The sequence below is a fragment of the Diadema setosum genome, chromosome 2, assembly GCF_964275005.1.
Source record: "Diadema setosum chromosome 2, eeDiaSeto1, whole genome shotgun sequence".
NCBI lineage: Eukaryota > Metazoa > Echinodermata > Echinoidea > Diadematoida > Diadematidae > Diadema > Diadema setosum.
In genome coordinates, this window is record NC_092686.1 from 4,676,022 (window position 1) to 4,690,848 (window position 14,827).

General features: G+C 37.7%; 2 protein-coding genes across 4 annotated transcripts in view; one reads left to right on the forward strand and one right to left on the reverse strand.

Annotated features, from left to right (window-relative positions):
- LOC140239121 (uncharacterized) overlaps nucleotides 1-14,623 on the reverse strand; it is a 16,121-nt gene extending 1,498 nt beyond the window's left edge. Inside the window, exons 1-5 of one of the 3 annotated variants that reach the window (XM_072319010.1) lie at nucleotides 14,495-14,571; nucleotides 11,927-11,979; nucleotides 10,797-10,865; nucleotides 912-1,303; nucleotides 1-33 (exon numbers count right to left, since the gene is read on the reverse strand). The exon at nucleotides 1-33 is cut by the window's left edge and continues 1,498 nt beyond it. In XM_072319010.1, coding sequence (XP_072175111.1) covers nucleotides 1-33; nucleotides 912-966 — 88 coding nt within the window. In that variant the 5' untranslated portion in view covers nucleotides 967-1,303; nucleotides 10,797-10,865; nucleotides 11,927-11,979; nucleotides 14,495-14,571. The other 2 variants (XM_072319020.1, XM_072319015.1) reach the window with 2 other exon arrangements.
- On the forward strand, nucleotides 4,441-5,987 carry LOC140237821 (uncharacterized). The gene is made up of 2 exons (XM_072317753.1): nucleotides 4,441-4,495; nucleotides 5,023-5,987. Exons 1-2 carry the CDS (start codon nucleotides 4,441-4,443, stop codon nucleotides 5,985-5,987), a joined length of 1,020 nt encoding a protein of 339 aa, XP_072173854.1.
- Nucleotides 14,624-14,827: the final 204 nt, after the last annotated feature.

Genomic DNA, 14,827 nt, shown 5'->3' on the forward strand with positions numbered 1-14,827 from the left:
TGTCTGGTTTTCCATACCTTCTCTGGGCTTGAGCTGGGAAGGGGAATGTATTTGAGAATCGAATTTCCTTGAAATTGAAATGTTATCATCGGAATGGGTATTTGAATAAACAAAGGTGTGATTTAATATAGAAACTGGGAAATTACTAGCAATCTCATTAAAGGAGTGAAAGTTTGTTTTGTAATTTTTTTTTTTTCATCCCTCTTCTTATATATCTAAAAGACAGGCTCAAGACATTGGCCTAAGGAGCTTATTCAACCCGTGAATGACTGCAGTTGTGATTTAAAGAAACACACATCCAACGAACCGATTTCCTTCGGCTAGTTCACCATCATAAATGCATAGGCCTATTGTCTCATCTTGCATGGGATATCATATCCTCTTTTGCTTGGTTAAGGGCCTCCAGAACTTCTAACATGCATTGATTTTAATGGGCTGAGTGAATAGAATTGAAGAGTTTAAATGCAAAGAAAAGAAAAAAAAATTTCAAGGGTCGGTCATCAGCAAATAGAGAGAAAAAAAAAGAATATTTTCAATGATACTACACTCGTTGACAAGAATTACTTTTGAAGATATCATTAGAACGACCACGTCCATTGTACTTATTTTTTTTTTCAGCAGATTAAATCTACATATCTAAAACTGATAAAATTATAGATACATAAGTTTCTTATTTCAAACTCTGAAATTGATGGTTAAAGATAAGAGTAAAATTTTCTTTGCAATCTGTGCCAATTGCACATAAAAAAAAAGAAAAAGAAAAAGCCTCCCTACTGGCAATGTGAAACGTGTTTGCACCTCTCTTTTTACGATTATAAAGGTGTACTCTGATTTTAGCGTTCTTTTGAAATAGTAATATGCGCAATGTAAGATGAAAACGGAAGGATTAAAGTACATGAAATTATTCTTACCTGAGATCGCCAGAGCAGCAAGGACGAGGATGAGAAGTAGTGATTTCCAGCCCATATTGATGAAAATTCGTCACTTGCCAAACTTTCCAATTCCTCCTCTTTCAGACTCCTTCCTTTCTGTCCCCCTCTGTCTATACTTGCTAGGACAGACCCAAGAATGTGACCAATCGAGTGCACTTCAGTGGACTTATATACATTTTGAGCTGGTGCGTCGTCCCAACCTGTGCCTGGAGTAGCGGGTCGACCAGTACCACCACGCGGCACCTCAGTGAGTTGCTTTCCGTTGGTATTAGACGCCACATCCCCCTGTGTTAGTGAACGCCTGATACGCTCCGCCTACTGTTATTGTTTGGCGGGTTCCGAAGGTCTTTGACCCGTTCATTGTTGATCCCCTGAAATTAAGAAAATTTTGGTCACTGGTGGTAGTCCTTGTTGCCATTGCCTAGCATATACCAAAAGAAAAGGTATGCATTATGTACAGCTATACAGTGCGTCTTTGAAAAGAGATGAATGATTTTTCTATTTAAGTGTTTGTAATGCATTTACTACGAAATAAACGCAAACAAAGGGACAATGACCAGAAATTTGTGTAATTCATAAGTGAAATATTGAGTAAAGAAATGGGATTCCATCTGGATTAAGAATAGAGTAGAACAGAGTGATCGTCAACTGCACAAGATATCTAATCGATGTTCATCCAGACAGCTATGTAAATGCCGTGTATTTCCAACTCTTAGCCAGGTATTATCATCCATAACTGGAAAAAAAAAACTTAACAGCAACAACACCATCAACATCAACAAACTTAAGGGGAATATTAATGACATTGTTCACTGTAGATATATATTTTTTTTTTTTGTGGTGAAAATAGTATTCCACATGCACTTACGCTTCAAAATTTCTCATGAGCTATCAAAATCTATGATTTCTCTTGAAGACTTTTCATGTTATTCATTTCTTTTATTACTCAAATTTTTTTTTCCCTGTGACTGAATAAAGAAAAGCTGATTTTCGATATTTACGTATCAAAAAAAAAAAAGACAACAAGAACGGAATAACCACAACCCGGTAGCTGGTGGTAGCAGGCATTTTCGCTGTCGGGGGATAAAAGATTTCCGATGATTCACCACTACATCAGCACGAGAAATTTAGCACAGAATACAATGAAAACTAAAAGTGAGGTTCACGTTACAAATTGAGGGACATTGCCATCGTTGCCAAATCAACCACATTTCATCTTAAATAACTATATGATCACTTATTATGTACATTTTTTATTCCCACAAGGACATTGTAACACTGGTCGATACACTAAATATGGAATTAAGCAACATCTCGAAATGGTTTAGAAGTAACAAGCTTTCGTTTAATATTGATAAGACATGTTTTATACACTTTCATACGCTTCAATCCCAACCCACCCTTCCTCAAAGTATTTTTTATTGATGATACAAACGTTGTTGAGAAACATTCAACCAAGTTCCTCGGAGTGACCATAGATAGCAATCTAACTTGGAATACTCATGTTCAGAATATTACAACAGCAATTATCTAAAGCAACTGGTGTTTTAAGAAAAATTAAATATTTAATCAATGATCAAACTTTAATAATGTAGCAAAACTAAATTGAACACAATTTTTCTTCTCCAGAAAAAGGCTCTTCGTATATGCACACATTCAAATTTCTTGGCTCACACTGATCCCATATTTTATCGCCTAAAAACTCTCAAGGCGAATGATATACATTTATACCTAACTGCCATATTTATGTATAAATACACTCGAAATTTATTACCATTTCTTCATAATGCCCTAGTAACCAATGACCATATTCAATTATACCCAACCCGTTGTTAATTCCCATGATTTTCATTTAAGTAATCCAAAGCTTTTACTTGCTCAAAAGTCGATCACACATCACGGTCCGGATACATGGAACACCCTTCCTGAGCCCTGAGGAGTTGAAACAGTGTGCCTCCTTGTTTTCATTCAAAGCAAACTTAAAGAAGCATATTTTATGACAGTATACTTCAAATACGAACTAAAAACAAATAATTTATATGACTAATGTTGGTCTCCCGATAGCAACATCGCATATCGTTCCCTCTTCCAGCAAACCAATTCTATTATTCTAAATTCCAGCCTATCTGCCCTTGTGCACTTTCAAGCACTTGCAAGCACATTCACCACCATCACACATCAGTTTATTTTCCCCTGCTATCTTCGCAGCAGAATTTGTATTGTTACGAATTTAGTTAGTCCCTACATTTTCCTCGGGCCGGCCATCTTTTCAAGCAATGATTACAATGGCAGCCCTCTGCATAATCGCTTCTTAACTAAAATTGTTATTGTAATCCCTGCTGCAGAGACATGCCTACTGCATATTGTATCATTAGTTTCCTTTTATATCGTTGTTTATGCAAGTCAAACGACTCAGTTTTAAATATACTTTGCATGTTTCCCCACATGTTCATGATTATGTAACTTATGTATATTGATTTGCAGAAAATAAAGTATCTATCAAACAAACATACATTATACATATACGTATGTCTATGCGTCTTGAGGCCCAGTTATATTTCAACCAAGCTATTATCATAATAATAGTGTGATAATGATAATAATGATAAAAAAACTATAATAAAGATACAAACAGGATCGTTTAGTAAAGTATGGTTTTAACGCCACAAATATTCAAGAAAAGAGCCACTTTGAATAAGGAGAACTATATCGCAGTGATTGCAGATATATAATAACATGAAAGGTCTGTTTTGTTTCTCAAAGGTATAACTTTTGCATCCATCATTTTGAACATCGCTATATACGATATAGTTGATAACAAAACGTTGCATGATCAGAAATATGGTTCATGTTTGATGAATAATTACTCATCTCTTTGAATGATGCAGTTTGTAGGTTTTGAATTGAAAAATGAAACATTCACGTATGTGTGTGTTTTGAGTGTGTGTGTGTGTGTGTGTGTGTGTATTTGCTCGCTTGTGCAAATAGATATAATATACTTCCATTCTTTATTCTTCGGCAATTGCTGTACTATTGCCATTTCATGATTTTGTTTTATTGTGATACATAAAAATGTATAACTATGTTATCTTTAAAAGAATAATTCGTTTATGTTTGTAAAGTGATACTAAAGTGAATTGATTCTTCTTCTTTTTTTTGTATTATTTGATTGGAAGTGAATAAATATCATTAAAAAAAAATGTGCATATGCATTCCTGAGAGACCATTGTTTCTATTCAGTCTATAAGTGTCAGGCGTTCCCTCACACGGCCGGATGTAACTCATGCTGACATAGGGTTGCTTGGGGGACGTGCGCGATACTGCCAGGCACCAAAGATGACTACATCTCATGACAAGATATAAATAAGGGAAAGAAAATGACACTTCCACCAGATATCAGGCTCACCTGCCGATAAGAAGAGAGAGAGAAAAAAAGCGGTCTGGAGAAATAGGATCTGTATAATATATCGAACAATATTCCAGATTAGGAGGCGGCGATTTCACTACCATGGGCTGGAAATCAACTCTATTAATTTTTGCTCTCGCTGTGCTGACCATTTCAGGTAAGACAAACCTATTCTTCATCTATATGATAATATCATAATCGTGATATCTTATGAAGAGTTTTGAATGAATTCAATTTCTCCTTGTTATTTACATGTGCAGAAATAATTCTGATTTTCTTGAATTAGCACTGCAGTTTCAAATTGAGGGAGTAAATTCAAGTGATCGAGCTTGGATGCTGTTGTACAGTGAAGGAAAAATACTGCCCTCAGAAATTGTACAGAAAAAAAAAAAACCTCAAATGGACAGGTCTACGTGAATAGCAGAAAGTGAAACATGATAGATTTAACAATCAGCTGTGGAATTGAGTGATGACATTAAACAACATAAAAGTTACAACTTGGTCGTTTGCATTTTTTGTTTTGTCTCAATAAGAATGCACACAAATCTGAACTTGATCATGCTGATGAAGCATATTACTTACTATACAGAGACATGTTGTCTATTTTCCTGATAACTTTGTAGGCATGATTACGTTAAAAGCACCTGCAATCATTATACGTGGAATCGCTCGATTTCATTACAGCGCATGCTCAAAGAAGCGGTGGCAGACAAGACAACCGACCAGGGCGGGGTCGCCCCTCTGATCGTCCTGGTGGCCGTGGAGGACCCGGTGACAGCCAGACCGAGGCGAATCTAGAGCAGCGTGGAGGCGGTCGACGAGATGGTAGTCGTAGGAATGAGGGACGTTCTCGACCAGGAGAACAGTTCTCAGATGGCCAAGGGAGACAAGGCGTAGAGGGAGGTGAAGGAGACGAGTTTGGAGGACAAGGAGGCTTCAGACGGAGAGGTGGTAAACCGTTCTTTGGACAGGGAGGAAGACGAGAGGGAGGTCGACAAGGAGGACCGGAAGGGGATATGTCACCGATGCCTTTTGGTGGTGGTAGGAGATCTGATAGAGCCAATGAAACTGATGGTGAAGAAAGTTTTCCTGGTCGTCACCACGGAAGGCATCACTCACGCCACCATCATCAACAGCACCATGGAAGGCGTAATGAAAGTGAGGAATCTGAAGAAGGAGATAACAACGGTACCAGTATCTTCCCCTTCAGGTTCGGTCGATATGGAAACCGCCGTCATCACCATGCAAAGTGCAACGACAGCGAAGACTATGATGGGGAAGGAGACAACAATGACACTAGCATCGAGAATGCACCATTTGGTAGACCATCTCGTCGTCGTCATCATCCCTGCAAACGTAATCGTACCGAAGAGGAAAACGTCTTCTCAGATCGATGGGACCGTCGTGATCAATCTGGACGGGACGGCGGGCGACGTGGCGAAGGAGGAAATGGTCATCCCTTCCAACGTCCGGGCAAGGATGGTCGTCATGGTAACCGCGGTGGTCCGTTTGGTCGTCGAGGTGGCAAGAAACCCGAAGGTGATGAGGATGAAATGTCGACTGATGCCCCAACGACACAGATGGGAGAACGTGAAAACGATGAATTTGGAACCGACTTTCCCAATGTCAACGAAGACTTCATGCCATAAGTACTCTTTTTTAATTTCGTGAAACTAATTTAGGCGCTCAGAGTTCTGTATAACAGGAAATTATAAACTGCTGGTTGGCTCATTTTTGACCCATTAGATTCTACTACTCTTCTGTTGCTAGTATGTCAAAAGTTTTTCTTCTGTCGCGTTTGATCTCCCACTAAAATACATTGTGAAACCACATCTGCCTTGATGTCTAAATGCATTGAGAACAAAATTAATCCTTGTGTTATTCTTTGCATCAGATGAATGTAGTTTTGAAGTGCTGTTGTAATAACTGTTTCTTTGCGAATGTATGCGTAATGACGTGGAAAGGAAAGTGGGTCGATGAGTGTATAATTACTTCCGTTTCATGTTGACTCATTTCCAAGAAACGGAAAATCATGTTTAATCATTGAATAAAAAAATATGTTAACTCAACATTTTTGTTTGAAATATTTGTGTATATCGCAGCTGAACAAATGACATGTATGTAAGGGTACAGTCAATATATTCAAGCATCTGTTGAAATTTTAACAATCTACAGCAATGAATATTGGAATCAGTCAAAGTGAAGAAAGATATAATTATAAAGAAAATAGACTTGATGTGTGTGAGAAGGGGGGGGGTCCAATAATGCGAACAAAAGCAGATGGATCGCTAGATAAAGCTATTCATATAGAGGGTGTGGGAGATAAGCGGATGGACGGAGGACAGACAGACAGACACGACAGACAGACAGACAGACAGACGAGTATTCTCGAGCACCAAGATGCTTCACACGCCTTGGCAGGAACATTTTCGTTCACGAATATATCATCATCAAAGGAAAGAGAATTAGGGTATACTGCTGGGAGAGAGGAAACATTTCATAAGTTTCTAACCGCAGAGGATAATAAGACATAAGACAACAGTGACGCATTTTATGGGCCGTCGCTATAGGTAACATAAATTCAGCATTTGTCATACTCCTGTTCATCACAAGGGTGATATACACATTACAAGTTGATATAATCACAACAAAGTGAATAAAAGATAAAGATTAGAGGATTTAAGAGAATAGCCTATGGCTACAGGAAAGAGGCGTTGTCGTGGCTTAGTGGATGTAAGACCACAGACAGTCAGCCATTAGATCTCTGGTTCGAATCCCAAGGCAGCAACTGAACTTTATCACCTAGTCCTCCGGAGGCGTCACGTTAGCAAATGAAAATCAAAATTCTAACTTAAATTCAAGATCCATGATATCTATCAACACATAGAGATATTAACTAAGATCATGTTTACACCAAAACTCGGGCATTCAGCCGTCCAATTTTCCCTTTCTTCCTCTAGTTAAAATAAAATGCTACTACGCATATTATGTTCAGAGGCCGTTGTCCAAGTCAAACGTTTTGCTTATTGATAACCGTATATCCTCCACCTGTACACTTAAAGATCTTTAATGACATTTATGTATTATTTCATATGATGATATATTTGTAATGTGAAATTGTGTTTATATTTTCATGACTTGTGAATAATATGTTCGATATTGTTATGCTCATTTTTTGTTATGTACATTGTGGAGAATTCAAACTTACTGAAACTGAAATAATTTGGGACCAGTTATTTATTAGTGTGTGTGTGTGTGTGCATGCGTGTATGGTGGTGTGTGTGTATGTGTGTGCGCGCGCGTGCGCTTGTGTGTGTAAACCGTTTACACATACACACCCTTTGCTTTGATTCGTATCAAAGCAAAGACTCGGAGATGCGCGATACAAACAAACAACAAACATACACTAGTGCATTTGATATATATATTTATATATATATATTAGAAGAAAGAGTCTCAAGTACGCCATGGATCCAACGATTACAAAAAAAAAAAAATTATTACAAAATTTTCGGTCTGCCTCAGACCTTCGTCAGTGCAAAGACAATGATGGACAATGATAAACATGAATCATAACAACAATGCTATGCGCGTCATGCGCGTAGTGCGTTGCCCTGGAGCTGCGTTGTCAAGGAGAGCGCTGATACGTATAGGGGTATGGTAGAAAGTGAAATCTCAATGAATACTGAACTCAGACTCAACAAAAGTTTCAAGTGCTTGTTTGAATCATACTATGCTATATATACTCTTTATAAAAATACATTGCTTTATATACGTCCTTGTAATAATAGACTTTAGCGATTCTATTTTTTTCGTAGATAAACTTCGAAGAAAAGACGCATATAAAGCATTGATTACAAATGGAGAAGAAATTAAAAGGAATGAGCTAATACAACTAGTTATTAGAGCATCTGTTTACTGTAAAAATAAAAATTGTATATATATATATATATATATATATATATATATATATATTATACGGATAATCAAGACATCATATCAAAAAAATAGTGTTCAATACAAATATAATGAAATCTCAACATTAACTCAATTAAAATCTCAATGAAGACTAAACTCAAACTCAACAGTTCCGAGCGTATGTGTATATTATATGCAAGCCAATGTATGCTATATATACTATATATAAATACATTACTTTATGTATACATCCATGTAATATTTGACTTTTGTGACTCCAAAAAAAAAACATGTAAAGACGCCTATCAAGCATCAATCAACTAAGCATCAATTACAAATGGAGAAAAACATGAAAAAATAAGCTCATAATAATCATAACCAAATATCGAAGCATCTGTTTACTGTAATGGTGAGAATATGATAAATTTGCGGATAATCAAGACATCATATTTAACATAAAAGGTAAGTGGTCAATGCGAAAGTAATAAAATCTTAACATTACCTTTTGTAAATAATGAAAAATATGCATATAATATGGGTCTAGTCTCAGATTCTTAGAGATTCATTTCTTCACTTCTTGTAGAAAGAGAAACTGCTTAACCATCCAAGGTCCTTGTTGAGTCCTGTTTCAAAAGACCTGGTTTGGATGATGAATTTCATTTCAGCTAATTTTCTGGCTTCTCTGTCTTTGAAATTAGTGCCGATGATACAGAATTGCAGATCCCGAATTGAGTGGTTGCCTGAGTTGAAATGTTCGGCAACTGGTAGTGATGACTTGTGCTGAATTGAATTTCTGTGATTGTTGAAACGAAGTCTGAACTTAGTACCTGTTTCCCCGATATACTTCGCGTTAGGGCATTTTGAGCATGAGATGCAGTAAACCACATTTGGGGTGTCACATGTGGCGTGAGGGGTAGAGACAGAGAAGCCAGGAGTTAGATCTACTTTTTCAGAGGTGAGCATATGGGCACAGATTTGGCAACGGCTTTTGCCACATGGGCGGTTAGCTTTCTGTTTTTGTTTCTTTGAGATTGAGCTCTTTACCAATAATTCTCGTAGGTTTTTCGGTTGTTTTTGAGCGTTGATGGGGTGGTTCGAGAACGTGGCAGGGAGAGATTTGTCAAGAGATAGGTATTTCCATTCCTTGTTGATTTCGTTAATCAACGCTTTTGTGGAGGGATGATACGTGGTTACAAGAGGTAGCCTGTCAGATGGTTTAGCAGTTTCGCTTTTACTCTTGAGTAACTCTTCACGCTTTTTTGATTTAGCTCTTTCTAGACTGCGGTTTATCATGTGGATAGGATATCCTCTTTGTAAGAAGAAGCCTCCTAGTGTGATCGCTTGTTTGTCAAATTCCTCGTCATCTGAGATGATTCTCCGGTATCTCAGAAACTGACTGTACACGACCGCTTCTTTGCAGTGTTTTGGATGGAAGCTTTCATGGCGAAGATAGGTGTGTTTGTCAGTGGGCTTGTGATACACACTTGTCGAAATCTTGTTTCCGTCAGATATTTTGACTCTTTCTTCTAATAATTACAACATTCGAAGTCCAACACGTGGAAAATTCCAAGATATATATATATAAGTCCACAGTGACGAAAATCTACACAAGTGCACTTCCTAACGCCTCAAGCAAGTAATCAGTTTGCCTGGATATAATGCAGTTCGAGTAATTTGATTTTGTAAATTATATTTTGAATTATGAATCATTGAAATTGTAACTAGAATAATCCAGATCCGACGCTGACCATCGAAATGGGGAAAACAACGAAAACAAATTGCTATCATAAATATTATCACTACTAGGACAACTACCGTTACTACCACAACAAGGCACACAAAATGCAAAAATTATCAAAGTTGTTTTGTTGTTCATTTCTGCAGTTTTACTAGACAAACATGACTACAATAAAAACGAAATGGCATACCACTTGATGTGAATAAACAATATCAAAACAATAACAATAAGGTATTATCCGAACTTTCATTTAATCGGTCTACTTATGTGATATCGAGATTAATTTATTCCATCGTCAAAACGGAGAAAAACGGACATCTTCAAAACGGAGAAAAACGGAAAGAAAAATTAGAGAGACTGACACTGCCAGCAGCAAAATGTCGGAAAGTTTTCAAAACTTGCAAACGTATCGAATCAATATAGTATTATAATTATGACGCAACTAAAATCATCCGTCAAGACAACAAAAGCAGGAAAGGATACCTTTCAACGAAAGGGAATGGGAGGGAGGGTGTTTTCATATTAGATGATATCAAAATCACCAATCTAATCTGATACACTGCTGAGGAGCCATGTGGAAAAGTAAGAAAAAATGCAAAGTGTACTCTCTTGCGCCTTGAATAGAATAGCGTTTCTTGCACTACAGGAAATGACACTATTGTTACACCAACATAGAAAGCATTGGAGTCCAGGTAATTATAACAAGGTAGATAGAATATTGAACATTCCGGAAATGGAATTACGGTATACCAGGTAAGTAAAACACTTTCAGAGTGAAAAACAAGTATTCTCCAGTACTCACTTTTGAAAACGTGTAAAAAGTGCAATTTCCTTTAGGCTAATTTTATTTGCTGGATTCGATGTCATCATGCTGCACATACATAAAGCAAATAAAAATTTTCATGTGATTGCAATAAAATATACCTCTGTTTAGTAAATAATAGGAAATAAGCTGAATCGATACATTAAACAAACAGAATCAAAGAGCAACAACTTGAGCCAGGCTTGACCGTATACTTGCAGCCCTTTTTTTTTATATAAAGTTATATACATATTCATGTAAACGTAAACATAAGAGAGGGAGAGAGAGAGAGAGAGAGAGAAGTGATATTCTAGCAACATGCACATATAATTCTCTGGGTACAACCTCACTCATTATCTTCTTTTATTAGGCCTACATTAACTCGAAGAAAGTACAATGCCAGTATACTCATTACATATTCATTTAATTCTACAAAAGAGGGACAACATATCATGTATTCATGTTTTCTTGAAAACAAAATACGGTGTGTATCCATTCAGTTTGCTAAATACAGTAAACCTCGCATGAGTCGAAGCTCTCGGGACTGACAAAAATGCGTCGACTTAAGTGAAATTCGACTCTCGCGAGAGTCGATTTTTTTTCGACTCACAGTTATGTACATGTATCATAGTACATTTGCATGCATGTGTGTGTGTGTGTGCTTGCGTGTGTGTGTTTGCATTCAAATTTGTCTGTTCTTGAAGATAATGTTCTTATTTTGTTCTAAATTGAACATGGAGTTTGTATCAATACTAAAGGTTAGTTAAACGTAGTTCTGCGAATGTTTGCACTAATGTGGCAGTGTGCATGTGCTATGTCTATGGTGCAACTAGTAGCCATCTCTGTCAACCTACCCTGAGACAAACACTCTCCCAGGCCCATCCCACCTCCATTGAACAAAACTATACAGCCAGCCGGGCACGCACAAACAAGCTCCGCCCACTTGGCCTGTCACTAAAATATTAAAGCAGCAATTGGTTGACCAAGGAGTTCTGGCTTGACATGGATAAAGTATGGATGTGCTGTGTGTATGGATAAAGTATATGAATCGATGTGCTGTGTGTATACATGTATACATGTGTATGTATTCGACATGCGTGCAGAGCGGTACGGTGAGTGAGCATGCTTACCTGCAGCAGGCCAGGGACGGGGTTCTGCGACATGCCGATTTTTGTGTTCTCCTCTAAATGTAATGAGAATGCCAGACAAATTTTCTTCGGCTCAAGTGATGTAAACTACGTGTATTTTGTACAAAAGGGACTGAATGTTTTACTTCGACACAGCCGAAATTCGACTCTCGTACTTCGGCTTATCCAAATATTTCTTAGAGAAAATACATAGGGAAAAATCGGGACTTTTTATTTTGCTTCGAGTTAAGTGATTTTCGACTCACTCGACGTCGACTTATCCGAGGTTTACTGTACGATGCAATGGAGCCTGTATGTATACAGATGACATGACAGGTAGTATACATGGGTGCCGTTCGTTATTCCGAAGGTTCGCTATTTCGAAGGTTCGTTATTCCGAAGGTTCGTTAATCCGAAAATGAAAAGAGGTTCGTTGATCCGAACATTTGTGGCGTTATTCCGAAGGTTCGTGATTCCGAAGGTTCGTGAATCCGAAAATGAAATCGGGTTCGCTATTCCGAATGCTCGCTTATTTGAAAATGAAATAGGGTTCGTTATTCCGAAGGTTCGTTAATCCGAAAATGAAGTAGGGTTCGTTATTCCGAAGGTTCGTTGATCCGAAATGACATAGGGTCCCTAACGAACCTTCGGAATAGCGAGTTTTGTTTCATTTTCGGATTAACGAACCGTCGGAATAACGAACCTGATTTCGTTTTCGGATCAATGAACCTTCGGAATAACAAACCTCATCACATTTTCGGATTAACAAACCTTCGGAATAACGAACCTTCGGAATAACGAACCTTCGGAATAACGAGCTGTAGTCAGTATACATGATGCAAACTACTACATTAATACAATGACAATACAATGACATGTACAAGCGAAATAAACTTAACCACATTTCTGCCCCCCCAAGGAAAAACGCAGTATCTACATCCAGCTCCATTTCTCAACAACCGAGATATTCACCATTTTATGTTTTTGCCAAAGCCCCTGGAAAATATACTCTTTTGAAAAATTCCTTCATTGTGGAATTTTAGTCTATCTAGCTACCAATTTTCCTGGAAAATATCATTTTGTGTTTTTGTTTCGTTTTTAAGTTATTAATGAAAATGTAGATACTTTGGGGAAACCCCATGCAATTGACTGATTTCCCCAAGGAAAAACGCAGTATCTACAATGGAACGAATTTCCCCAAGGAAAAACGCAGTATCTACAACGGAATGACTAGGGCTGTAATGTGATGCTACATGGCCTAGCCGCTAACTAGCATCTAGAATACTAGATCTAGATCAAAACTGTACTGTCTAGGCCAGATTCTGTCTAGACCAAAATAAATCTAAATCGGATGTCTGGACCTAGATCGATCTAGACTAGCTCTAGTTTTTATATCGTTTATTCTAGGCTGGCTACGTAGCAGGCTACACGAGTCTACAGCCTCGGGCTATGCACGATACTCACAGAAAAAAATAGCCTAACGTTAGAACTGCAGAAGGTTTAGTCTAAGCCCTACACGAGACAGGACTCTTTAATTAGAAAAAAAAAATAAATCTAGAACCGGTCTAGATCGAAGTGACATCCGCTCTCTAGGCCTATTCCTTCTGGATTGAACCTAAGTTTGTTATGTCATGTAAATTTGCAATGTAACTTTTTTACTTGTAACGCTAAGACAGACAAGTTGTAGAATGCAGCATGGAATCATGCATGCATTTTACGCAACCCAGTCTCACTAGGGTCTAGACACTGTCTAGATCCGATAAGAATTAAAATACAACTTATTCTTAACTGTCTCTATTTTGTCCATTTACCGTGGGTAGGCCCCTACCTATTTTTCACATAGGCCTAGGCCTAATCTATTTTCAACTAGATCGCTGTCTATGTAATTATAAGACAGTATGGTATGGAGTAGATAATTGAACATTGACACTTCACTAGCGGTGTTAGAGAATAGGAATAGGATTCTGAGTGGTTAAGTTTTAGTCTTAGACTTCTTTCTTAGTTTTATAAACAGGCCTGCCCTAGAGTAGGCCTATTCTAGTCCTACACTACATCTTTCTTAGACTTTCGGAATACGGACCCTGAAAGTTCTGATTAACGTTAGGTCTAACGTTAGAAAAGAGACAGAAGACTCAAACGTTACTGTGTAGACAAGTCTTAGACTTGGACTTAGATCTAAATAGAGTCTATAGGGTCTAACAATAACATGTTAGTATAACGCGACGTTTATCCGATACAACACAAATAGATCTAGGGCTAGGTCTATTGCCTTTCGACGAAACTTTCAGATTTGGAGCCTTAGGAATTTTGACAAGGGTCTAGGCCTATCAAATTTAGGCCTACTTCACAACAAGTTAATATTGAAATAGTACGGCAGATGTTCATCATCGAGGTAGAAGTGAAAGAAAAGCTGATCGTTAATCACACGAAGCGAGGTAAACATGCGTTTGTGTTTAGAACTCTAACGTTACCTCGCTTCGTGTGACAAACATGCATTTGTGTTTACCTCGCTTCGTGTGACAAACGATCAGCTTTATTCTTTCAATATTGAAATAGTTTTGAATTACTTACTCATTATCTGCAGATAAATTTTTCTTGAGGGCTAGTTTGCTAGGCTCACGAGTAATTTTCCCCGCGACAACATTTTGTTTTAATCCAAGACAAGTACACACTCACACTGTATGCTGACTAGCCGGCCGGGCCCTGTGCTGACTGCTGCCCCAGTGCAGCTAATACTGTAGTATGCAAGCTGTCAGTGTTGTGCTGTATTGTTTAATGTGCACTCGGTTAGTCTTAATCTCACACCGTGTTTTATATTAGGATCACGATCTCATCAAAATATTTACTAATCAGTATTGTTTCGGTTAGATATTTTGAACATTATGTTTTATTATTGAGCAAGTA

Bases quoted from the DNA above. Each gene is read 5' to 3' on its own strand.
- LOC140237821 (XM_072317753.1), top strand. From the start codon at position 4,441: ATGGGCTGGAAATCAACTCTATTAATTTTTGCTCTCGCTGTGCTGACC. The intron at 4,496-5,022 runs GTAAGACAAACC...ATTTCATTACAG, and splicing joins CGCTGTGCTGACCATTTCAG to CGCATGCTCAAAGAAGCGGT.